The sequence below is a fragment of the Fundulus heteroclitus genome, chromosome 4 (assembly GCF_011125445.2).
Source record: "Fundulus heteroclitus isolate FHET01 chromosome 4, MU-UCD_Fhet_4.1, whole genome shotgun sequence".
Lineage (NCBI taxonomy): Eukaryota > Metazoa > Chordata > Actinopteri > Cyprinodontiformes > Fundulidae > Fundulus > Fundulus heteroclitus.
Genome location: NC_046364.1, coordinates 3,704,976 through 3,729,167, shown reverse-complemented (window position 1 = coordinate 3,729,167; position 24,192 = coordinate 3,704,976). Strand labels below are relative to the sequence as shown.

General features: G+C 42.3%; 1 protein-coding gene across 16 annotated transcripts in view; it reads right to left on the bottom strand.

Moving 5' to 3' along the window:
* Positions 1-24,192, bottom strand: part of ppip5k1a (diphosphoinositol pentakisphosphate kinase 1a) — a 73,370-nt gene that overhangs the window by 33,535 nt on the left and 15,643 nt on the right. For 15 of the 16 annotated variants that reach the window (XM_036135879.1, XM_036135884.1, XM_036135880.1 and 12 more), the window contains exons 8-26: positions 24,043-24,144; positions 21,818-21,979; positions 21,615-21,736; positions 21,428-21,529; positions 15,474-15,560; positions 15,312-15,387; positions 15,115-15,224; positions 11,843-11,928; positions 11,626-11,751; positions 10,494-10,615; positions 8,890-9,072; positions 5,732-5,873; positions 5,400-5,623; positions 2,820-2,947; positions 2,613-2,727; positions 2,409-2,516; positions 882-1,010; positions 660-800; positions 403-496 (exon numbers count right to left, since the gene is read on the bottom strand). In XM_036135879.1, coding sequence (XP_035991772.1) covers positions 403-496; positions 660-800; positions 882-1,010; positions 2,409-2,516; positions 2,613-2,727; positions 2,820-2,947; positions 5,400-5,623; positions 5,732-5,873; positions 8,890-9,072; positions 10,494-10,615; positions 11,626-11,751; positions 11,843-11,928; positions 15,115-15,224; positions 15,312-15,387; positions 15,474-15,560; positions 21,428-21,529; positions 21,615-21,736; positions 21,818-21,979; positions 24,043-24,144 — 2,359 coding nt within the window. Of the gene's footprint in view, positions 1-402; positions 497-659; positions 801-881; positions 1,011-2,408; positions 2,517-2,612; positions 2,728-2,819; positions 2,948-5,399; positions 5,874-8,889; positions 9,073-10,493; positions 10,616-11,625; positions 11,752-11,842; positions 11,929-15,114; positions 15,225-15,311; positions 15,388-15,473; positions 15,561-21,427; positions 21,530-21,614; positions 21,737-21,817; positions 21,980-24,042; positions 24,145-24,192 lie in introns of all 16 variants that reach the window. The other variant, XM_036135878.1, reaches the window with a different exon arrangement.

Here is a 24,192-nt window from a genome sequence, read left to right as displayed (position 1 = left end):
TAATTTTGACAACTTTCATGGTGGATAGAACCTGCTGGTTGGAGTCCCTAATTTACTCCATTCATCCTCCCAGGTGTGTTCCAGGATATTCAGCTGGTTATGGATGCAGCTGTGGATTTGCATAAATTGGTTTACCAGATTAAATGTCTGTTTTTAGTATTGGATTGTGTTAAATGTCTAAATAAATGCGTACAGTCTGGAGCAACTAGATATGTTTTTTTTCCTCTTTATGACGCATTTTTTAACTGATGCGACTTATAGTCAGACAAATACGGTAATTACTACCTCCTCCAAAGATAAACGGTAATCTCAGAGAAACTGGCACCCACTACTCCCTCTCTGGACCCGTTAAGGCAGTCATATACGTGCCGATGTGACGCCGACGGAGCATTTCCCACCTACCTAGTCCGCTTTGTTTCATCTCGGGAGACTGACGTGGGCAGAAGGAGAAGAGACGATAACTGCCAACTTTAGAGGACGACGTTTCCGAGAGGACCTGCAGGAGACAGCGGTGGCATAAAAATCAGAAGAAAAGCTGCCGCTGACAAAAAATACTAATGATTTTTCTCAAAAGCAGAGTAAATAAAAATGACTCTATCAGTATAGAGTAAAAAAATAACCCTTAATTAGAGCCCCAGAGCTAAGCTGTAAAGACTCACCTCCATCGATCCGGTCTTGTGATTGCGAATGAGTGGAGACTTCCTCTGAATGGTGATGGGCTCACAGCTGGGCACGGCGCGGTCCGGTTCGTCCCGTGTTAGGTCCTCCAGACTGCCCGGGTCTGGCTTTTTCTGCCCGTTCTGCGTAAAAACACCCATATCGACTAAATTCACAGCCAGACCGACACACTTTCAAGTGCAGAGCGTTCCTATGAGCTCTACCTGTCGCAGCACCTCTGCTGAGGCGGGTCTGAAGCCGAAGCCGGTCGGGGCGTGCTCTTCCTCTTCAACGCCTTTAACACCGGGGCTAAAGTGGAGCTCCACGTGGAACCGTTCCTCAGACGAAATGTCCTTTAGCAAGACAACATTTAACGTATCGATGGCTTGATAATTAGTTGTTAGTCCATTCCTTATATCAAATTTATTTCCCATCTTAAAAATAGATTCAAGGAAGAACAACAGGCTGTTAAAGGAGAAGTCCGGTCAACAAGGAAAAATCAGGGGACCGTTAGCTATAACTAAAACTAATACGTTTGTGGTTATTTAATGAACTTAACTTTAATCAATAAGAAAATAAAAACATAAATTGTCGTCTGGATCACTGTGTATGGGGGCTGACATTACTGCCCATATTTGGGCAGTAAGGGCCGTCTGACATCACATCCTGTGACGTGGAAAAGCGGAGCGGCGACAGCATTTCTCTCCGCTTTCCATGCAAAGTCAATAGGAGCCGTTCTACACAGCTGCGATCATCAACAATTATTTTGGATTTCCAGAGGACTTCACCGCTGACATTCGCGAGAGCTATTGTTACAGTAACAATGCTCACGTGCATGGCCATTGGATGTTCCAACACAACTGGTAAAAGTGGAAAAAACATTGCTTATTTCAACTTCCCGATTCATGAGCCACCGGGCTCGTTGCTGGATTGCCAACTTGAAGAGAGCGGATTTGCCATCTAACTTCTGGCCAGAAAGAAAACACGTCATATGCAGTGACCATTTCGAAGAAGAATGTTTTGAACCTGACATGAGGGCGATGATTTTCGGTAAGTTATTTTTTAATTTAGGATTTTTAATTTAGAATTTGCAGGGAAGGTTACCGACCAGAGGGGCGGAGGGATACCACATGTGATGTGGTATCCCTCCGCCCCAGCATGTGCTGGAAATGCTTTTATATTTTAATATTTATACAATAATTACCACCTGCCCTATTTACTAGGGGGCAAATATATAACTTAAGTCACTTCAGCGCGATCTCGACTGAGTTTGCACTGGAAATAAGTCCGGTTTCTGTCAAGAAACTCTTCGGAAAAAAAATCCATATAACTATCAGATGATGATAGCTCCACAGAACTCTCATCACTGTCACTAAGTACTTCATCACTCTCTGCTTCGTACAGAGCACCAGTCGTCGCCATCTTGGAAAATAGTGCGTCGTTGCTCAACAGCGGGTCCGCTGAGTGACGTCACAAAATGAGAAGTGACAGTACTATTCTTGACCAAGATGGATTCCTCCACATAAACATGATTAAATGAAAATTATTCTTAATTAAAAAAAACGTATAATTTATTGCACAGTATATAGTAGTTTTATATTTAAAGTACTTTCAGCAGTTTGAATTCTGATTTTGACCGGACTTCTCCTTTAAGACTCCAGCGAGAAGATATTTATGTTCAGGCTGAAAATTAGAAACCTCTTATAATAAACCTTATGATATTATGAGCCCATAAAACAACAAGAACACACCTTATTGTTGTCCTCATAAAGCATGATGACAATCTGCGTCATGTAGTTGAGTTCGGAGACGGCGCTGAGGTAGTCCATGGCCCGTTTCCACTGCTGGTCCTTCTCCTCCTGTTTCAGACCCAGACGGGGGAAATGTCACCATGATTCTCACGTCTTGTCGCACAAAACACACCAAGAGCGGCAGGATTTTTTTTGTCTGCTTACATCAAGCAGGCCTCCGTATCGGAAAATGCTGAGCAGCGAGTGGACGTGGCTCTCGCTGGTGAAATATAACCGAGTCCTGACGTGACGACCGGGTGACAGCACGCCACGGGAATACCTGCAAGCATCAATTAAAAAAAAAACATCAAACAGGGTTCCAGCTTCATGCTGTCCAATTAAACATCTCCGAGGCCTTAGAATTAGACTCACAGAGGATGCAGCTTATTGACAAACTCGTCCCCGTGCGTCCTCTGCAGGTCCAGCTGGATCTTTCTGACCAGCGGGAGGCAGTAAGCATAAGCTATGTCCAGTTTCTCAGCTTTATTTATGCCATATTCCTGCAAAAATACAAAGTCAAAAGAAAAGGAATTTCACAAAAACAACTCAGGTGACTAATTTCATTCAATTCAATTCAATTCAATTTTATTTATATAGCGCCAAATCATGAAACATGTCATCTCAAGGCACTTTACAAAATCAAGTTCAATCATATTATACAGTTTGGGTCAGATTATACAGATTGGTCAAAATTTTCCTATATAAAGGAAACCAGTTGATTGCATCAAAGTCCCGACAAGCAGCATTCACTCCTGGGGAACCGTAGAGCTACAGGGAGAGTCGTCTGCATTGTCCATGGCTTTGCTGCAATCCCTCATACTGAGCAAGCATGAAGCGACAGTGGGAAGAAAAACTCCCCATTAGCGGGAAGGAAAACCTCCGGCAGAACCGGGCTCAGTATGAACGGTCATCTGTCTCGACTGACTGGGGTTACAGAAGACAGAACAGAGACACAACAAGAGAAACAAAAAAGCACAGAAGCACACATTGATCTAGTAATCTGTTCTACATTAAGTTTTAGGCCTTTGTTTACCAAAGCAAAGGGTCATTTTATTAATTATTTACAGATCCCCATTGATTAAAAATATATTCATACCAGAAAAAAGCAAATATACAAATATTTTTTAAATCAAAAGCATAACATAAGCTAGAAGTGTAGAAAATGCATTATAGTGATTTATTCTCCCAGTGAAAATGAGCAGAATCTGCTTTATTAGCCAGGTCTCTGCAAACAAACAAGGATTTTAATCAAAGTTAACTTTGCTGTGAAAGTAAAGATATTTTAAATAAAAATATATACATATAGAAAAATGTTTAACATTATTAAATGTTAGAACAATGTGGCCTTTAATACATATTCAATGGGGGAAAAAAAAAGGGAATTAATATTTTTAATTAAATGAAATGAGTCATAATTATTGGCCTCCCTGCTGGTGATATTTCCTTCTGCCAATAACTAAGGCTACGTTTCCTCTGCAAGTCTTAATGCTCAACTCTGATTTTTTCTGAAATCAGATTTTTTTTTGTAAGTCGGTTCCCATTACTGCATTTTTTCAGACCATAAGGCACATGTAATATCACTCCTCCACGTCCACAGCTCTCTATCCGTCTCTGTCAGGAGGACAGAGTAGCTGGACTACTACACTGGCCTGTTTCTAACAAAAGGCCAAAATAAACTTAACTTGATATTGAATTAACTTACTAGGTTTATTGTTGCTAGCGCGTACTCCAGGCTAACTTACATAAATGCACTTCTAGTTTAGACATTACAGTCAGGCATTCGGGTAGACAGCTCAGGGGTCCTATCAGGTTGTGACACAGTGTACCGTAATGCTCCTAATATCTATTGAGCAGAGCAGCTTTGTTTCTAACCAAAGTTGTACTTACACATTTTAACAGATTTTGGAACACATTGTACCACATAAAATCAGTCAGTAAGCACAATGGTGATCATGTATAAGACGCACCATCAATTTATGAGAAAACTTAAGGATTTTAAGTGTGCCTTATAGTCTGAAGAATACGATAATAAAAAAAAAAGTAATCAAAAACAATTTGAATTTCCTCATTTGTTGGTTGGATGCATTTTTTACTTTAGGTTACCTTTCCACAAAGCAGAGACTATATAAACTTACTAAGCCATCACTATGAATAATACGTACTATAAATTCTATAAAAATACAATCTGCTACCAAGTCATGGCCTTCTAATGTTATTTAATGAGAAAGGCGGTAATAAGTAGGGCTGAACGATTTTGGAAAATAATCTAATTGCGATTTTTTTCCTTAATATTTTGATTTAATGCGATTTTTTCCCCGTTTAATTTATCATGTATTTTTAAACATATACAAACAACAAATCAATTTGTTTCCTCGTCGTGCGGATTAGTTGCTAAAAGACCCACAGCGTCTAAACTCGTAGCAGAAATGAATGCGCTCTGCCAACAATATAGTTCAACCAAAATTGCAATTTTGACTTTTCTCTGCATTAACCACAAGCAACAAAAATGACCTCTAAATAAAGATGTTTGTAAACAAGGACTATTCAATACAAGAACTTTTAATGTTTTTATAAGTCAGAATATTGTTCAAGAGAACAGCTTTTAATTTATTTGGACATCAATCCTTGTTGAACATAAAGTGCAACCAACAAGCAAGTCTATGTATTAAACTGATTGACCTGTACTTAATGCTATGTATGATTATATAAACTCTAAAACAAGTAACAAAGTTAGATAATCTCACTGCTGCAACTGTCTTCCCTTCCATGTGGAGGCAAACCCACTTTAAACATTTTACCGACACCTAAAGGACGTGTCTAATTCACTGATTGTTACATAGCCAAAAATTGCAGACTCTGCGATTTGGAAATTACGTTTTTTTAAATCGCGATTATATTGAAAATGCGATTAATTGTTCAGCCCTAGTAATAAGTCGTTCTTCCCGCTCTCACCTGTGGGATAACGATGTCGGCCAGAGCTCGGGACAGTCGGAACAGCTCCTGCGTGTCCTGCAGGCCCAGGGAGGCGTTGTGGATGACGTCGTACTTCACGCAGTCGTAGATGTCGGGGATTTTGCTGATGTCGTAGCGGCCGTTCTTCATGCGGAAGTCTCTCTCCAGCTTGGACCAGCGCTGCAGCATCAGCTCCAGGGTCTCACTGTGGTAGAGCTGCAGGTCTGGGAGGGGGGGGGGGGGGGGGGGGGGGGGGGGGACACGTCTGGCTAAATAAAGACATGTAGCTGAAGGAAACTGAACGCAGAAGTAAGGATTTCTCTTCTTTATACCGGCGGATTTTGGGTCTTCCATTCTGGTGCGGATCTGTGAGGTGAGACTCTGAATGAGGGCGTAGACCTGGTCGCATGTGGCCACCGGGTTCGTCACCATTTTCATTGAATTCACCACCGAAGCGCCACAGGTTGGAGCCAGCTGTCCCAGAGGAGCACAGACCCAGGTTAACCACGAGGTAACAACAAACCTTCAACACTTTTCTTTAGATTAACTCGACACTGCAGACAAATAGACTAATTACATCCCACTGGAGGTTTTCTAAAAAAAAATCTGATTCTTTTTGCTCCAATTAAAACAACCTTGTGTGTAATTAGGCAGCCTTGGGTAGAGTGAGGGGGAGCGACGTCACAGCTTCACCTTTACAGGATTCCTGCATTATTCATGACTTTTATGGACTCAACTTTCCAGACTTCCTTATTTAAATTCAGTTAAACACATTTAGAAAACCAAACATGGACTAAACTAAAACACAAGGAATGGAAGATGCACCGAGGGAAAGGAAGGAAGGACACATGGAAGGCAGGAAGGACACATGGAAGAACGAAGGAAGGAAGGACACATTGAAGGAAGGAAGGAAGGAAGGAAGGACACATGGAAGAACGGAGGAAGGACGGAAGGAAGGACACATGGAAGAACGGAGGAAGGAAGGAAGGACGGAAGGAAGGAAGGACACATGGAAGATCGAAGGAAGGAAGGACACATGGAAGGAAGGACACATGGAAGATCGAAGGAAGGAAGGACACATGGAAGGAAGGAAGGAAGGAAGGAAGGAAGGAAGGAAGGAAGGAAGGAAGGAAGGAAGGACACATGGAAGGCAGGGAAGGAACGCAGGACGGACACACGGAAGGAAGGAAAAATGGAAGGCAGGAAGGACACATGGAAGGAAGGAAGGACACATGGAGGGCTGGAAGGAAGGAGGGAAAAATGGAAGGCAGGAAGGAAGGAAGGAAGGACACATGGAAGGACGGAAGGACACATGGAAGGAAGGAAGGAAAAATGGAAGGCAGGAAGGAAGGACACATGGAAGGACGGAAGGAAGGAAGGAAGGACACACGGAAAGAAGGACACATGGAAGGAAGGAAAAATGGAAGGAAGGAAGAAAAATGGAAGGAAGGAAGGACACATGGAAGGAAAGAAGAAAGGACACATGGAAGGAAGGAAGGATGGACACATGGGAGGAAGGAAGGAAGGACACATGGGAGGAAGGAAGAAAGGACACATGGGAGGAAGGAAGAAAGGACACATGGGAGGAAAGAAGAAAGGACACATGGGAGGAAGGAAGAAAGGACACATGGGAGGAAGGAAGGAAGGACACATGGGAGGAAGGAAGAAAGGACACATGGGAGGAAGGAAGAAAGGACACATGGAAGGAAGTAAAGAGGAAAGGAAAAACAGGACATAGGAAGAAAAGGAAGGGTCCAACTTTTAGACGACCGTTCAAACTCTCAGATATCCAAAACTCAGCGTTTATCGAGGAATTCATCAGGGTTGAGTCCTCTGAGTCTTCTGCTTTTTAACCTTGCAATTGAACCTCTTGCCATTACTTTACAGTTTTACAGTTTGGTGACACAATATCTGGAATCTGGAGAGGCGGTGAATAACAGGGTCTCACTCTACGCAGATGACCTTTTAATATTAATGGTGTACCTAAAGGGTCAGTGTCTGGACCTACAATGTTTACCCTTTATATAAATTATTTAGGTCAACACCTCCAGGCTTCTGTCCATCTCTATGCTGATGACACCCTTATTTACTGCTGTGCTCGCACTGTTGCTGCTGCTTTTAAACAGCGGCAGTCTGCGTTTGGTTTAATCTAATCACGACTAAAAGAGCTCAGAATGGTACTGAATGCAAATCAAACCAAGGTGATGTCTGCCAGTATATAGAGAGTGCCTCCCATTTTACTTTTAATTGTTCCATCAGAAAGTTCCTCTATTGAGTTTATGTCCTACAAATATCTTGGTATAATAACCCATGATGGGCTAAACTTTAAAGCTTATATTGATAATCTTTTGAAGAAGCTTAGGCCAAAGTCCTGTTTTTTTAATGCCAGTTGTCACCACCTTTTTTTTGGACCATGATGACATTTTATATATGAATTCATCACATCCCTCGGGCCGTATAAAGTTAGGAGAACCAATCTTCTCTTCCTCTGCACCTTCCAGCTGGAATCGTCTCCAACAGGAACTGAAACTGTTATTGGTTTAAAAATCTTATAACAATGTCAGACATTTCTTGCTCTTGTAAATTTTTTTGTTGATTACTTTGTGCATTGTGACGCTGTATGTCCTTAGTAGGTCCTGTATTGTTTTACTATACAACTTTTTACATATATGCCAACAGGTCTCTTGTAAATAAACACTCAATGCAATGAGTCCTCCTGATGAAATAAAGGTTTGATGATGATGATAATAATAATATTAATAATATTAATAATAATAATAATAACAGTTGTTTATTTGTGCAGTTATTGCATTAATAATAAGGTAGATTATGTCAATGACTGTTTCTTTAGCTTGGGGCCTGATGTGTTGCTTTTTGAGATATTTTCGCCTACTTCGTGTTGTCAGACAGGTTCTGTTTCAGTAATATCACAAACGGCCCGGCTGGTTAGGGTAGCTCTGTCCTAAAGGCAAGGCAAGGCAAGGCAAATTTATTTATATAGCACAATTCAGTACAGAGACAATGCAAAGTGCTTTACATGATTTAAAGCCAGCTTTCTGTATTTACTCTGGTTGTCTGATTAAAAAAAAGAAACAGAAATGTGTCGTTCTTTTCAGTCGCCTTTCACATTCTGACCACTTCTCCCATTAAAGGTTTTGGTACATTCCTGCTGCGGGGAAGCTTCTGTTTAACCACGTTGTTTGTAGGAAAGATGGTGTGTTAAAAATAACAATTGAAAGCCACTGTTGAGGTGGGGTAGCTGTTGTGGTTGATGATTTAAACAAAGATACAACTATGTTTGCTTCCATGAAAAACCACAAAACAGCAGTTGCTGGCTGTGAGCGTTAAAGGAAGGAGCTTCTTCTACAGATCAAGATGAAAACTTTGCAGATAAATCAGATGAATCAAGCACTTATTTGTGCAATTAAACCTAAAATGAGGAAAGTGTTAATGCGTTCCTCCTGCGTTAAAAGCTCTGGCGGCTAATTACCCGGTCATAGTCCTCGTCGTTGAACTCCCTGTCGCGCTGCAGGATTTCATGGAGCCGGGCCTTGACGCGGTGCTGGCAGCTGCTCAGCGAGTCGCTGTCGCTGTCCAGCAGCCCGTTCATGTTGGCGCTCTTCACCATCTGCACCAGGATGGGCGTCAGCTCCCCCTCCAGAGCCAGCAAGCCCTGCTCACACAAACGCAACAAGAAATCTGGAGTTTTTATTCCGGCAATCTTTCTAAAATTATTGACATTTTAATAGAAAACATGTGTCTTGTGCTGGTATGCCCCCAGCACAAGGGTATTTAAGGGACAGCATAAGATCTCTAATACAGGGTTCCTACAGCGTAAGGCAAGTTAAATTCAAGACTTTTTAAGACTTTTTAATGCCACTTGAAATAAAAAGTTAAGACTAACTTCATGATAAACAAGATAAACCTGGTTGCGACAACTTCACCCAAATGTTTATTTTAACATAAACCATTACTTTCTGGCCCAGTAGACATGTTAAAGATTTTGAAAAACATTCCATATAGGAAGAAAGCTAAAAGAAAAACACAAATTACAGATCTATTTTTAACAACTACTGAACTGAATTCACAAACTTTGTTTTGTTCCCTACTAAAATAAACTATAAATCAGTTTTAAAAACCACAACATAACCAGTGCCAACTCTTTTTCCCAGCTATGGTCCGGCCGCAACAGTTTTTATTGGTTCTGCTATCGGGACGGAACCATTAATGGTTACATTGAGCCATTCGGTAAATGTAAAAAAAATATAATTGTATCAATTATTTTACTGTTTGGTAAGGATTACAAAAATAAAATCCTATTTATGACCTGGTAACAATTTTAAGACCTAAGAAAGACATTTTAATGCCAATTAAGGCCTTAGTTTTATATTACAGAATTCAATGCCTTTTAAGACTTTTTAAGGATCCGCAGGAACCCTGTAATACCTTATTCAGCTTCTGAAAAAAAAAAAAAACAGCTAACCACTTTCAATGCTTTGTTTGCCTATATATAAACCACTTTGTTTAAAAACTGAATTTTTCGGTTGTCTAGAATGCAAAAAAAAAAAAAGCTGTGAAATTGTCCTTTTTCCATCCTGTATGTAGCTTTGGGTGGTTCTCGGTCAGTCACTGGAAAGCTAAAATATTAAAAAGGTTAAAATATGGCAAATCTAACAAAAATATTAACTGAAAAGCACAAATCTGTTTAAGAAATGTATATTTTAGAAAATTAAATCAAACCTGGAAAATCTATAATTTGTCTATACTTATGCAGACCTAGAAACCTTGGGTTCAGGGCTCACCTGCATCCAAACTGATCATTAGATCATTTGGATGCAGTGAGAGAAATAATTAAATGGCACATTTAAACATAACGATGAGATGTCATCAATAAAGAGATCGATTCTGCAGATCTGCGACTCTTTTCCCCCATTTAATCAGGTTTTTTCTTTATTGCACTTTAACTTTTCTTCCAGCCAATAAATACAATTATTTCCACAATTACTGCTTACTGATGGTCATCATTAACTTGTTTGTTGGTTTAATTAGAACTTTGTTTTCACCAAGCTCCAGTGACATCAGAAGAGAGGATACCTTTGCAAAGGCGGCGGCGGTCATCTGCACCCTGCCTTCGTCAGACGCGTAGATCTTCAGGTCGTGTCTGTACGTGCTGTGTAAGCGTAGCAACCCGCAGCCTGGGAATCCGGCATAGTCTCCTACATCAACACAGGCCAAACAGCAATAATGGTGGGAATGAACACCACGCACGCTTCTGTGTGCTTTGCAAACATGTTCCTACATCCTTCTCAGCGCTTGAATCATTTTAACTATTGTCCTGATATCAGCTGATATTCACCGGACAGTACCTAACATACAGAGTTATTTATTAAACATTAAATAAATTAGAACGTAGGGCTGGGCGATAAATCGATTTAATCGATTACAATTCTTTAAGATTTAATTTTTGGAAAATCTGGATTTTATTTTGCCAATACACTCATTGGGTTTCCATGAAGAGAACAGCATGTGATGCTGAATATATGTTTAGGCAAATGTATTGTCAAAATATTGTTAAATGGAAACTTTTTTTACCATAATACAAGGTACTTAATTTACTTATTTACTTTTTTTTTTACAAGTGCAGTGAAGCCTGTTCTTAGCTCAATGTGTAATACCACTAGCAGCAAATGTTTTGTTATATTTTCATTGTTTATAATGGCACGGCTGCCATCATGTTTTACAAGCATGTTTCACAGCTTGTTTTTAGTTGCACTTTGAATTCAGGTCAACTCCCTGACGAAATGCTTGACATAAAAAGCAAGGTTTTAAAATAATTTCTTTAATTTCTTTTTATGAAACAAAAAGGAGGAAAAAAAAAAATCGATTAATCGGATTTGGTATGATAAAAATCGGAGATTTATTTTTTAATCTATATCGCCCAGCCCTATTAGAACGTGCGTAATGGCACAACACCTACATTTGTCCCTACCCTTTTGGCAACGTGAGAAAACGACCCCCAATCCTGCACTGCATCACTGTTTCATGACCAAACACCAGAAGGCCAACCTCAGACTGCTGGAGCCGCTACGCTCTCTGACTTAACTCCTCAAAAATGTCAGATTATTTTCTCCATTACTGAATTGCAGCACTTTACACATTGGTTTGGGATAATGAGAGCATTGACGTAGCTTTTCCCAGCAGGACTAAACGCCGGTGAGCTTCTCACCTTGTCCTCCAGGGTACATGCAGCGGAAGGCTCTCCCCAGCTCCTCAGCTTGCACTCTGCCAGCAGGAGTCAGCTCTCCTCCCCACTTCAGCACCAGCAGCAGAGACGGACCCTCCTTACGCGTGTCTGAAACGGACGACGGGAGGAAAATTCAAAGCTAGAATAAACCAATACTTGACCTTAGTTTTGTTTTTCAAATTAAATAAAATGTCCCAACCTTCCTCCTCGCTTGAGGTCTTGGGCTGCCCATGGGGCAGGTAAGTCAGCTGCACTTTTCTGTTGATCCCCGAAAAGTGACCGTACCTAAAAACCAAAAAAAGATGTACGGATAAAACCATTTCATAAGTTTTATAGATAAACACAGAGTCTTCTCTTACTCCTTGCGACATCATTTCATTTATCTCAAAAAACTCAAAACTATTTTCTGCAAAGTCCCATTTCTAAGAAGTGATTGGCTTTAAAGTACCAAATCATAATTTGTAGTGTAAAAGTATTCCTTTATTTGAAGCGTAGAACAATTTCCACCTTTGTCCAAATCTGAAATACTGAAATCAGAACTGAACTGTTGAACTATAAACTGGACTCTGCACCACATCTGTACATTTGCACATCTGCGTCCCTACATGTCTATCTGGCATTACCAATGCTGCCGAACTCTTAGTTTCCCTTTACACAACAGAAATGCATTTTTGCACAAATGCCTTATTTGCACGATTATTTTGCACATTAAAAATGGTTCGTAAATTCTCCTGCATAATGTGACGGCACACTGTTTTTCTCCTGCACTGTTATATGTTAACATTTTGATCACAGCTGCACTTTATGTTGCAATGTTGCCTTATTCCACCTGGAATCTGACTATACTCCTATAACCTGTATGCAACGAAATTTCGTTCTGTACGCACTCTGTACATACAAAATGACAAATAAAGTTGTTTAAGTCTAAGTCTCTAAGACAGCGGTGTTCAAGCTTTTCGGCTATTGGGCCAAAATTGTTAAATCGAAAGCACACGGGGGCCAAAACATTAACAAAAATAAATAAAATAACCAAAAATACTGACACTGCCCAACAAAATATGATAATTTTAAGAAAAGATATTAAACTTTACAAAGCCTCTTTTATCAAATTAATTCCAATCAGATTTTAATGCACCAAAGTCTGCATTTAAGTAAACGTCGCCCTATTTATTATGAAATTAAAGTGAATGTAAAAAGTGTGCTTGTTAAAAGACAAATGTTTTGTATTCTACCAAACATTCAATTAAACATTCAACTGTAAGATCTTCACTTGTCTATAATATATTTACTCTCATTAAAGATAAAAAGTTTCCATCTGCAAAAAAGCCACCGGCGCTGGTGGGCCAAATCTTTCTTGAAATTCAGTAGGAGGGCCGCACAAAATCAGCGCAGGGGCCACAAATGGCCCTCGGGCCACACTTTGGACACCCCTGCTCTAAGAAGACTGAATTTATTTCTGTAAATTAAGTCAAAAAAAGGGGAACTCACAAAAATCATATTCATTACACACAGGATGACATTTCTGTTCATTTTGATGGTTAAAGCTCACAGCTAATTAAAGTTTTAACATTAGTTTGAGATAATATTTCAGTCCAGAAATGAGGAACATAGAGCATCTCAGAAAAGTGAGCACACCCGTCACATTTCTGTAGGTTTTCATGTTTTCAACGCTGAAGATTTGACACTCTGATACAATGTAAAGCAGTCAGTGTTCAGCTTGAGGTTAAATTAGCCAATCCCTGAAAAACAAATATAAAACAATATAAAACTAACACACTGCCTTTAATGTCTAAACCACTAGCAACAAAAGTAAATACCCCCCTTAGTTAAAATGTCCAAATTGTGCATATAGTGTGGCCACCATTATTAAGTCTGCTGCGTTTGTGGTCATCATCGTGTCTGTGCAGGGAAGGGACCGCGCTCTGCTTCATTATATCACCGTACATGTTGATATTCACGGTTCCCTCGATGAACTGCAGCTCCCCACAGCTGGCAGCCCAAACCATGACACTCCCACCGCCGTGCTTGACTGCAGGAACAATACGCTGGGCTTTGTACCCCTGACCTGGCTGCCGCCTCTCTCACCGGGCAGCATCTGGACCAAATACATTTATCTGGGTCGCCTCAGACCACAGGACATCATTCCAGTAATCCCTGCCCAAATGTTTGTGGACTTTCATGATCAGCGATGTGACGGCATATGATCAGAGCATCAATCAATCAATCAATCATCTCAAGGCTGCAGTTCTCTCTTTAGTTTGTGCCTTTTGTCCTACTACAGGTTTTCCTTCCACATGCCTTCTCAGAAATACGCATCGGCCCCAGCCCTCTGCATACGGCCGTAACGTCACATTTCTGTATGCGTATGTTCTCGTTGCCCGTTTTAATTGTAATTGGATTCTGACCGGCGTTTTGGGAAACGTGGATCCTGTCAGACGTGTCGCCGCGGGCTTATCAGCAGCACGAAAACCTTGGAACAACTGATTTGTTCAAACCACAACAGAAGGTTAACAGCTTGTTTAATGAATCACAGCTATGACCTCATAGGTCTGCCGCCACTCTTTTCTCGGCAGGAGTTTATTTTATAAGCAATGAAGCGATGAGAACAGAGCAGCAAGCTCCTGTGGACGTTGGGAGGAGAAACAGAGCAGAAACGTCCAACGGTGCGATCTTAGCTTAAAATGCTACGTTCTCATTAGGGCTGAACGATTTTGGAAAATAATCTAATTGCGATTTTTTATCTTAATATTGCGATTTAATGCAATTTTTCCCCCCCAGTTTAATTTATCATGTGTTTTTAAACATATACAAACAAATCAATTTGTTTCCTTGCCGTGTGGATTAGTTGCTAAAAGACCCGCAGCATCTAAACTCAGAGCAGAAATTATTGCGTTCTGCCTACAATATATTTCAATCAAAATTGCAATATTGACTTTTCTCTGCGTTAACCACAAGCAACAAAAATGGCCTCTAAATAAAGATGTTTGTAAACAAGGACTATTTAAAACAAGAACTTTTAATGTTTTTATAAATAAGAATATTGTTCAAGAGAACAGCTTTTAGTTGATTTGGACATCAATCGTTGTTGAACATAAAGTCCAACCAACAAGCAAGTCTATGTATTAAACTGATTGACCAGAACTTAATGCTATGTATGATTATATAAACTCTAAAACAAGTAATAAAATTAAATTATCTCACTGCTGCAGCTCTCTTCCCTTCCATGTGGAGGCAAACCCACTTTAAACATTTTATCAACACCTAAAGGACGTGTCTAATTCCCTAATTGTTACATAGCCAAAAATTGCAGACTCTGCTATTTGGAAATTGCGTTTTTTTAAATCGCAATTATATTGAAAATGCGATTAATTGTTCAGCCCTAGTTCTCATCATGCTGTGCATTTAATAACTTGGTGTAAAGTTTAAGCTTCCAGCGAAAGGAGGTTAATGATCAAAACTGTCTTCACCTACATTTCTAAAACCGTCTTCAGCTGCTCCAGTTTGCACTTCTTCTCTTCAATCTCACAGTCGTTGTGCTGTCCCAGTTCCACCAACAGCATCCGGGTGATGTCCAGCACCTCCTGTAGACAACCAGAGTGAAAAGCTGCCAGCTGCGCGGGCGTAATACCTCATTTCTGCGTGTCAGGACTCAGAATTCATCATTTTACCTGCAGCTGTTTCGGCTTCTTGAGCTTCAACTTCCCCGTTTTGTACCCTTCGTATTTTTCAAACAGATCAAAGAACCTGTGCGGGCGGAAGGGAACGGATCAGCTGAGGGGCGATTAATCTGGCGGGGGAGTAAACGGGGGGAGGGGGGGTGGGACGCTCACATGGGGTTACGAACTTCCATCTTCATCTTCTGTTTGGGAGTTCGGTCTCCGTGACGGATGACGGCGATGACGCAGCGCAGCTCCATCCTGACGAGTTTCGGAGTGAATTAATTAGTACGTTTAAGACAAGGCAAGGCAAGGCAAATTTATTTATATAGCACAATTCAGTACAGAGACAATGCAAAGTGCTTTACATGATTAAAATATAGGAATAAAAGCAAGTAGGGATATAATGTAGAAACAAAAAAAGAAAATTTGAAAACAGTAAAACAGTTTAACTTGAACATTCAAAGGCAATCCTAAACAAATGTGTTTTTAATCTCGATTTAAAGGAACTCAGGCTTTCAGCACTTTTACAGTTTTCTGGAAGTTTGTTCCAGATCAGTGGAGCATAGGAACTAAATGCTGCTTCTCCATGTCTGGTTCTGGTTCTGGTTCTGGTTCTGCAGAGCAGGCTGGAGCCAGAAGACCTGAGTGGTCTGGAGGGTTGATGCACTGATAACAAGTCTGTGATGTATTTAGGTGCTAATTCAGGGATTTATAGACTAACAGAAGGATTTTATAGTCTATTCTCTGAGATCCAGGGAGCCATGGAAGGACTTCAGAACCGGGTCAATGTTCTCTACGTTCTTAGTCTTAGTGAGGACTTCAGAACCGGGTCCATGTTCTCTACGTTCTTAGTCTTAGTGAGGACTTCAGAACCGGGTCCATGTTCTCTACGTTCTTAGTCTTAGTGAGGACTTCAGAACCGGGTCCATGTTCTCTACGTTCTTAGTCTTAGTGAGGACTTCAGAACCGGGTCCATGTTCTCTACGTTCTTAGTCTTAGTGAGGACTTCAGAACCGGGTCCATGTTCTCTACGTTCTTAGTCTTAGTGAGGACTTCAGAACCGGGTCCATGTTCTCTACATTCTTAGTCTTAGTGAGGACTTCAGAACCGGGTCCATGTTCTCTACGTTCTTAGTCTCAGTGAGGACTTCAGAACCGGGTCCATGTTCTCTACGTTCTTAGTCTTAGTGAGGACTTCAGAACCGGGTCCATGTTCTCTGCATTCTTAGTCTTAGTGAGGACTTCAGAACCGGGTCCATGTTCTCTACATTCTTAGTCTTAGTGAGGACTTCAGAACCGGGTCCATGTTCTCTACGTTCTTAGTCTTAGTGAGGACTTCAGAACCGGGTCCATGTTCTCTACATTCTTAGTCTTAGTGAGGACTTCAGAACCGGGTCCATGTTCTCTACGTTCTTAGTCTTAGTGAGGACTTCAGAACCGGGTCCATGTTCTCTAGGTTCTTAGTCTTAGTGAGGACTTCAGAACCGGGTCCATGTTCTCTACATTCTTAGTCTTAGTGAGGACTTCAGAACCGGGTCCATGTTCTCTACATTCTTAGTCTTAGTGAGGACTTCAGAACCGGGTCCATGTTCTCTACGTTCTTAGTCTTAGTGAGGACTTCAGAACCGGGTCCATGTTCTCTACGTTCTTAGTCTTAGTGGAAGGACTTCTGAATCGGGTCCATGTTCTCTACGTTCTTAGTCTTAGTGGAAGGACTTCAGAACCGGGTCCATGTTCTCTACGTTCTTAGTCTTAGTGAGGACTTCAGAACCGGGTCCATGTTCTCTACGTTCTTAGTCTCAGTGAGGACTTCAGAACCGGGTCCATGTTCTCTACGTTCTTAGTCTCAGTGAGGACTTCAGAACCGGGTCCATGTTCTCTACGTTCTTAGTCTTAGTGAGGACTTCAGAACCGGGTCCATGTTCTCTACGTTCTTAGTCTCAGTGAGGACTTCAGAACCGGGTCCATGTTCTCTACGTTCTTAGTCTTAGTGAGGACTTCAGAACCGGGTCCATGTTCTCTACGTTCTTAGTCTTAGTGAGGACTTCAGAACCGGGTCCATGTTCTCTACGTTCTTAGTCTTAGTGAGGACTTCAGAACCGGGTCCATGTTCTCTACGTTCTTAGTCTTAGTGAGGACTTCAGAACCGGGTCCATGTTCTCTACGTTCTTAGTCTTAGTGAGGACTTCAGAACCGGGTCCATGTTCTCTACGTTCTTAGTCTTAGTGAGGACTTCAGAACCGGGTCCATGTTCTCTACGTTCTTAGTCTTAGTGAGGACTTCAGAAACCGGGTCCATGTTCTCTACGTTCTTAGTCTTAGTGAGGACTTCAGAACCGGGTCCATGTTCTCTACATTCTTAGTCTTAGTGAGGACTTCAGAACCGGGGTCCATGTTCTCTACGTTCTTAGTCTCAGTGAGGACTTCAGAACCGGGTCCATGTTCTCTACGTTCTTAGTCTTAGTGAGGACTTCAGAACCGGGTCCATGTTCTCTGCATTCTTAGTCTTAGTGAGGACTTCAGAACCGGGTCCATGTTCTCTACATTCTTAGTCTTAGTGAGGACTTCAGAACCGGGTCCATGTTCTCTACGTTCTTAGTCTTAGTGAGGACTTCAGAACCGGGTCCATGTTCTCTACATTCTTAGTCTTAGTGAGGACTTCAGAACCGGGTCCATGTTCTCTAGGTTCTTAGTCTTAGTGAGGACTTCAGAACCGGGTCCATGTTCTCTAGGTTCTTAGTCTTAGTGAGGACTTCAGAACCGGGTCCATGTTCTCTACATTCTTAGTCTTAGTGAGGACTTCAGAACCGGGTCCATGTTCTCTACATTCTTAGTCTTAGTGAGGACTTCAGAACCGGGGTCCATGTTCTCTACGTTCTTAGTCTTAGTGAGGACTTCAGAACCGGGTCCATGTTCTCTACGTTCTTAGTCTTAGTGGAAGGACTTCTGAATCGGGTCAATGTTCTCTACGTTCTTAGTCTTAGTGGAAGGACTTCAGAACCGGGTCCATGTTCTCTACGTTCTTAGTCTTAGTGAGGACTTCAGAACCGGGTCCATGTTCTCTACGTTCTTAGTCTAAGTGAGGACTTCAGAACCGGGTCCATGTTCTCTACGTTCTTAGTCTTAGTGAGGACTTCAGAACCGGGTCCATGTTCTCTACGTTCTTAGTCTTAGTGAGGACTTCAGAACCGGGTCCATGTTCTCTACGTTCTTAGTCTCAGTGAGGACTTCAGAACCGGGTCCATGTTCTCTACGTTCTTAGTCTTAGTGAGGACTTCAGAACCGGGTCCATGTTCTCTACGTTCTTAGTCTTAGTGAGGACTTCAGAACCGGGTCCATGTTCTCTACGTTCTTAGTCTTAGTGAGGACTTCAGAACCGGGTCCATGTTCTCTACATTCTTAGTCTTAGTGAGGACTTCAGAACCGGGTCCATGTTCTCTACGTTCTTAGTCTTAGTGAGGACTTCAGAACCGGGTCCATGTTCTCTAGGTTCTTAGTCTTAGTGAGGACTTCAGAACCGGGTCCATGTTCTCTACATTCTTAGTCTTAGTGAGGACTTCAGAACCGGGTCCATGTTCTCTACATTCTTAGTCTTAGTGAGGACTTCAGAACCGGGTCCATGTTCTCTACGTTCTTAGTCTTAGTGAGGACTTCAGAACCGGGTCCATGTTCTCTACGTTCTTAGTCTTAGTGGAAGGACTTCTGAATCGGGTCCATGTTCTCTACGTTCTTAGTCTTAGTGGAAGGACTTCAGAACCGGGTCCATGTTCTCTACGTTCTTAGTCTTAGTGAGGACTTCAGAACCGGGTCCATGTTCTCTACGTTCTTAGTCTCAGTGAGGACTTCAGAACCGGGTCCATGTTCTCTACGTTCTTAGTCTTAGTGAGGACTTCAGAACCGGGTCCATGTTCTCTACGTTCTTAGTCTTAGTGAGGACTTCAGAACCGGGTCCATGTTCTCTACGTTCTTAGTCTCAGTGAGGACTTCAGAACCGGGTCCATGTTCTCTACGTTCTTAGTCTTAGTGAGGACTTCAGAACCGGGTCCATGTTCTCTACGTTCTTAGTCTTAGTGAGGACTTCAGAACCGGGTCCATGTTCTCTACATTCTTAGTCTTAGTGAGGACTTCAGAACCGGGTCCATGTTCTCTACGTTCTTAGTCTTAGTGAGGACTTCAGAACCGGGTCCATGTTCTCTACGTTCTTAGTCTCAGTGAGGACTTCAGAACCGGGTCCATGTTCTCTACGTTCTTAGTCTTAGTGAGGACTTCAGAACCGGGTCCATGTTCTCTACGTTCTTAGTCTTAGTGAGGACTTCAGAACCGGGTCCATGTTCTCTACGTTCTTAGTCTTAGTGAGGACTTCAGAACCGGGTCCATGTTCTCTACATTCTTAGTCTTAGTGAGGACTTCAGAACCGGGTCCATGTTCTCTACGTTCTTAGTCTTAGTGAGGACTTCAGAACCGGGTCCATGTTCTCTAGGTTCTTAGTCTTAGTGAGGACTTCAGAACCGGGTCCATGTTCTCTACATTCTTAGTCTTAGTGAGGACTTCAGAACCGGGTCCATGTTCTCTACATTCTTAGTCTTAGTGAGGACTTCAGAACCGGGTCCATGTTCTCTACGTTCTTAGTCTTAGTGAGGACTTCAGAACCGGGTCCATGTTCTCTACGTTCTTAGTCTTAGTGGAAGGACTTCTGAATCGGGTCCATGTTCTCTACGTTCTTAGTCTTAGTGGAAGGACTTCAGAACCGGGTCCATGTTCTCTACGTTCTTAGTCTTAGTGAGGACTTCAGAACCGGGTCCATGTTCTCTACGTTCTTAGTCTCAGTGAGGACTTCAGAACCGGGTCCATGTTCTCTACGTTCTTAGTCTTAGTGAGGACTTCAGAACCGGGTCCATGTTCTCTACGTTCTTAGTCTCAGTGAGGACTTCAGAACCGGGTCCATGTTCTCTACGTTCTTAGTCTTAGTGAGGACTTCAGAACCGGGTCCATGTTCTCTACGTTCTTAGTCTTAGTGAGGACTTCAGAACCGGGTCCATGTTCTCTACGTTCTTAGTCTTAGTGGAAGGACTTCAGAACCGGGTCCATGTTCTCTACGTTCTTAGTCTTAGTGAGGACTTCAGAACCGGGTCCATGTTCTCTACGTTCTTAGTCTTAGTGAGGACTTCAGAACCGGGTCCATGTTCTCTACGTTCTTAGTCTTAGTGGAAGGACTTCAGAACCGGTTACCTGACTCCGCCAGATGGATTTGCTCCGCATATCCATCTGGAAACCTTCCGTTGAAGTAATTTTGGGAAGGGGCGAAAATACTGGTTAGCTGATTGGCCTATGTTGGTGATAGACGGGCCAAATGAACCAATCAGATTCGTCCTCGCTCTGTTACGAGCGACGACGAAAACACAACCACAAGCCAAGCTACTCTTGCTGCTGCAGGTAAAGGCTCGTTAGCTCAGCAAAGAAATACTCTGTAATTCCGATAAAACTTGCTCGATAGCCACGCTAACGCTAGTTTCATCGGCTGAAGCCGCCATGTTCTTTAGACTGAACTGTTGTGCTTCCCGTTGCGTCACACCTCAACCCGCCTCAAAGCCAACGCTGATTGGACGTTCGTTTGGTGAACGGCTCCAAATTTTCTTCAATGGAGGGTAGCCAGACTGATCTGCGAGTGAAACCTTGAAAGCTCGCGAGATCAGGATGGTCTCACGAGGCTACAGAACCGGGTCCATGTTCTCTACTTTCTTAGTCTTAGTGAGGACGCGGTTCTGGATCAGCTGCAGCGTTCTGATCCACTTTTTAGGCAGACCTGTGAAAACACCGTTGGAGTGATCTATTCGACTAAACATAAACGCATGGATTAGTTTTTCCAGATTCTGCTGAGACATCAGTCCTTTAATCCTGGAAATGTTCCTCAGGTGATAGGAAGCCGACCTTGTAATTGTCTTTAAATGCTTTTGAATGTTCAGGTCTGAGTCCATTACTACTCCCAGATTTCGGGCCTGATTAGTGGTTTTTATCTGAAGCAGCTGAAGCTGTGTGCTAACTTTTGATCTCTCCTCTATTGGTCCAAATGTTATTACTTCAGTTTAAGACACGAGGCGGAGAGGATTCCACCAATCGACTGACTCACATGGTCCCTGAGGTGGTGGGCACGATCGGGATGTCCTCTGCCTCCGTCGGGATTGACCAAGGAATCTGGAACTGAGGGGCCAGCTCTCGCATAACGATGTTTCTGAGGAGTGGGGGGGGGAAAAGAAAAACTTGTGTAAACTTCGAGAAACAGCGAGGAAGGCGGGGCGAAGGAGTAAAGCTGCTACCCGAGGATCTTGGCGCAGTCGTCGTAGTATTTCATCGAGTTCTTGACGAAGCTGAAACCGTTCACGTCACAAACGTAGGAGTGGCCGTTGGCCCGGAGGAGGTCAAAGCCGCACACGGTTTGCTGCGGCAGAAAAAAAACACCAGTGAGCATCTACACCTCAGATACGGCAGAGAAAACATCGCCTAAGATAACCGACGGCACCTTAAACGCCAGGCAGACTTTCCGGGCCACCAGCTTCTCCATGGCTGAGAGCATGACGGGGTAACGGACCTCCTTCCCCTCGCTGTCTCTCTCCACCTTCCCGTCCAGAGCCGGAGACTTCCGGGCCTCGGCGTGAGCGTAGTCCGGCCCGACGGTGTAGACCTGATGTCCAACAGAAACCACCACAGCTCATTTCAGCATCACCACTGCTGCATCAGTGCACCTGGTCTCAGGCCGCGCCGCAAAGACCCGTTCACCTGCTGCAAAACTTACACTTTACTCTTAAACTCCCCACAGAACCCCTAAAACTGTAGCTGATATCTTACTGTCAGTCTCTTAGCATCTAAAGGTGAAACAAAGACCTGCTCCAAAGGTTTGTGGTATTAGAAATCAGCAAGTTGTAACCGGCTACATTTAAACACTCATGGAGACAGAAACTGTTTGAATCTTGGACTAATTTTGACCTTTTACCGTATTTTTCGGAAGTATAAGTCGCTACAGAATGTAAGACGCATCAGTCAGAAAATGTGTCATAAAGAGGAAAAAAAACATAAACAAGTCGCACCGGACTATACGCATTCATTTATTTGAAATAAAGGGGAAAACCTTTTTTTTTTTTAAAGTGGAAACATTTTCCTTTATCGGATATTGTGAAAAATGTTATGATAGAAAAATTTCCTAATCACAAAAAAAAAAACAAAAAAAAAAAACTGTACAAAATTGCAGAAAAATATTAGCAGTACTTTTAGCGTCGTTCTATTGTTGACATTCAATGCGATTATGCTATAAAGAAAGACGGTTGCAGACCCCTGGTCTATGAACACGTTTAGTTGGTTCACTGTGGACCAGAACATTTCCTGGAGAACATTTCCAGGATTAAAGGACTGATGTCTCAGCAGGATCTGGAAAAACTAATCCATGTTTATCTTTAGAAGAACTGATCACTGCAACGGTGTTTTCACAGGTCTGCCTAAAAAGTGGATCAGACAGCTGCAGCTGATCCAGAACGCTGCTGCCCGCGTCCTCACTAAGACTAAGAACGTAGAGAACATGGACCCGGTTCTGAAGTCCTCACTAAGACTAAGAACGTAGAGAACATGGACCCGGTTCTGAAGTCCTTCCATGGCTCCCTGGATCTCAGAGAATAGACTTTAAAATCTGTTAGTCTATAAATCCCTGAATGGCTTTAAATGTTAATGTTGACGTTTGAGTCCAAATTATTATTATTTCAGCTTTTAAATTTTTATTTTCTGTCTTTTTTCTTTTCATTAAAGGTACACCTGGTCTGGCGTTATGTTAGCTGTGACATCATCAGGGGAGACAGATCATCCTCTATTACCATCTAACATAGAAAGTACTCCTGGGTCAATGTGAGCTTCTGAGCTTTCTGTGTCTCTGCTCTGTCTTCTCTAAGCCCCAGTGGGTGGAGGCAGATGAGCGTTCACACTGAGCCTGGTTCTGGTTCTGCTGGAGGTTCTCCTCCCTGTTAAAGGGGAGTTTTCCTCTCCACTGTCGCTTCATGCATGCTCAGTATGAGGGATTGCTGCAAAGCCATCAACAATGCAGACGACTGTCCACTGTGGCTCTACGCTCTTTCAGGAGGAGTGAATGCTGCTTGGAGAGACTTGATGCAACCTGCTGGGTTTCCTTAGAGAGGAAACTTTCTCACCAACCTGGAGGATCTGATGGAATCTGACTTTGGAAAGAGCCTTGAAGATGACATGTTTTGTGAATTGGTGCTATATAAATATATATTCTATATAAAAACAGAAAAAAAAAATGCTATATTTGAGCCTCCCCCAGACTAAGGAATGTCCATATAAATAATATAAATCCAGAAATGAATAAGCCTTTGACGCCCACAATGAGAGTGCAGCAGTCTGGTTATTCACACAGAGGAAGGTGGCAGGTTGTGGCCCATTATCAACGACCTCTTGTGTGAAACACGCACCGCAGAGCCAGTCTCTGCTGTCGCCTGCAACACGTCTGCGTTCATAGAGCTCGACTCCTGACAGCTCCTTTGGATTGGCTCCATTTTACGCTCAATTTAGGACCGTTTTGTTTGTTTCTAAATGAGTGAATGGATTCAGACATGGGGTGTAACAATAACTCAGGGTGTGAGTAATCTGTGTTAATATAAAACGAACCACCGAGGTTAGGACTTTAGCAGAACAATAACTCCCAATGTTTGACCTAAACATGTTTTATTGTTCTCCATACTCCACCTTAACATCGGTGCCATCGGTTGGCATGAACTCTTCATAGATGTAAGAGCCCGTCTTCCTCACGCTGCTCTCTGGAGAGTAGACGCTGCTGCGGCTCCCAATCTGCACAAGACACAAAGTTAAGTTGTTCTTCCGTTGCCGCCGTTTCAC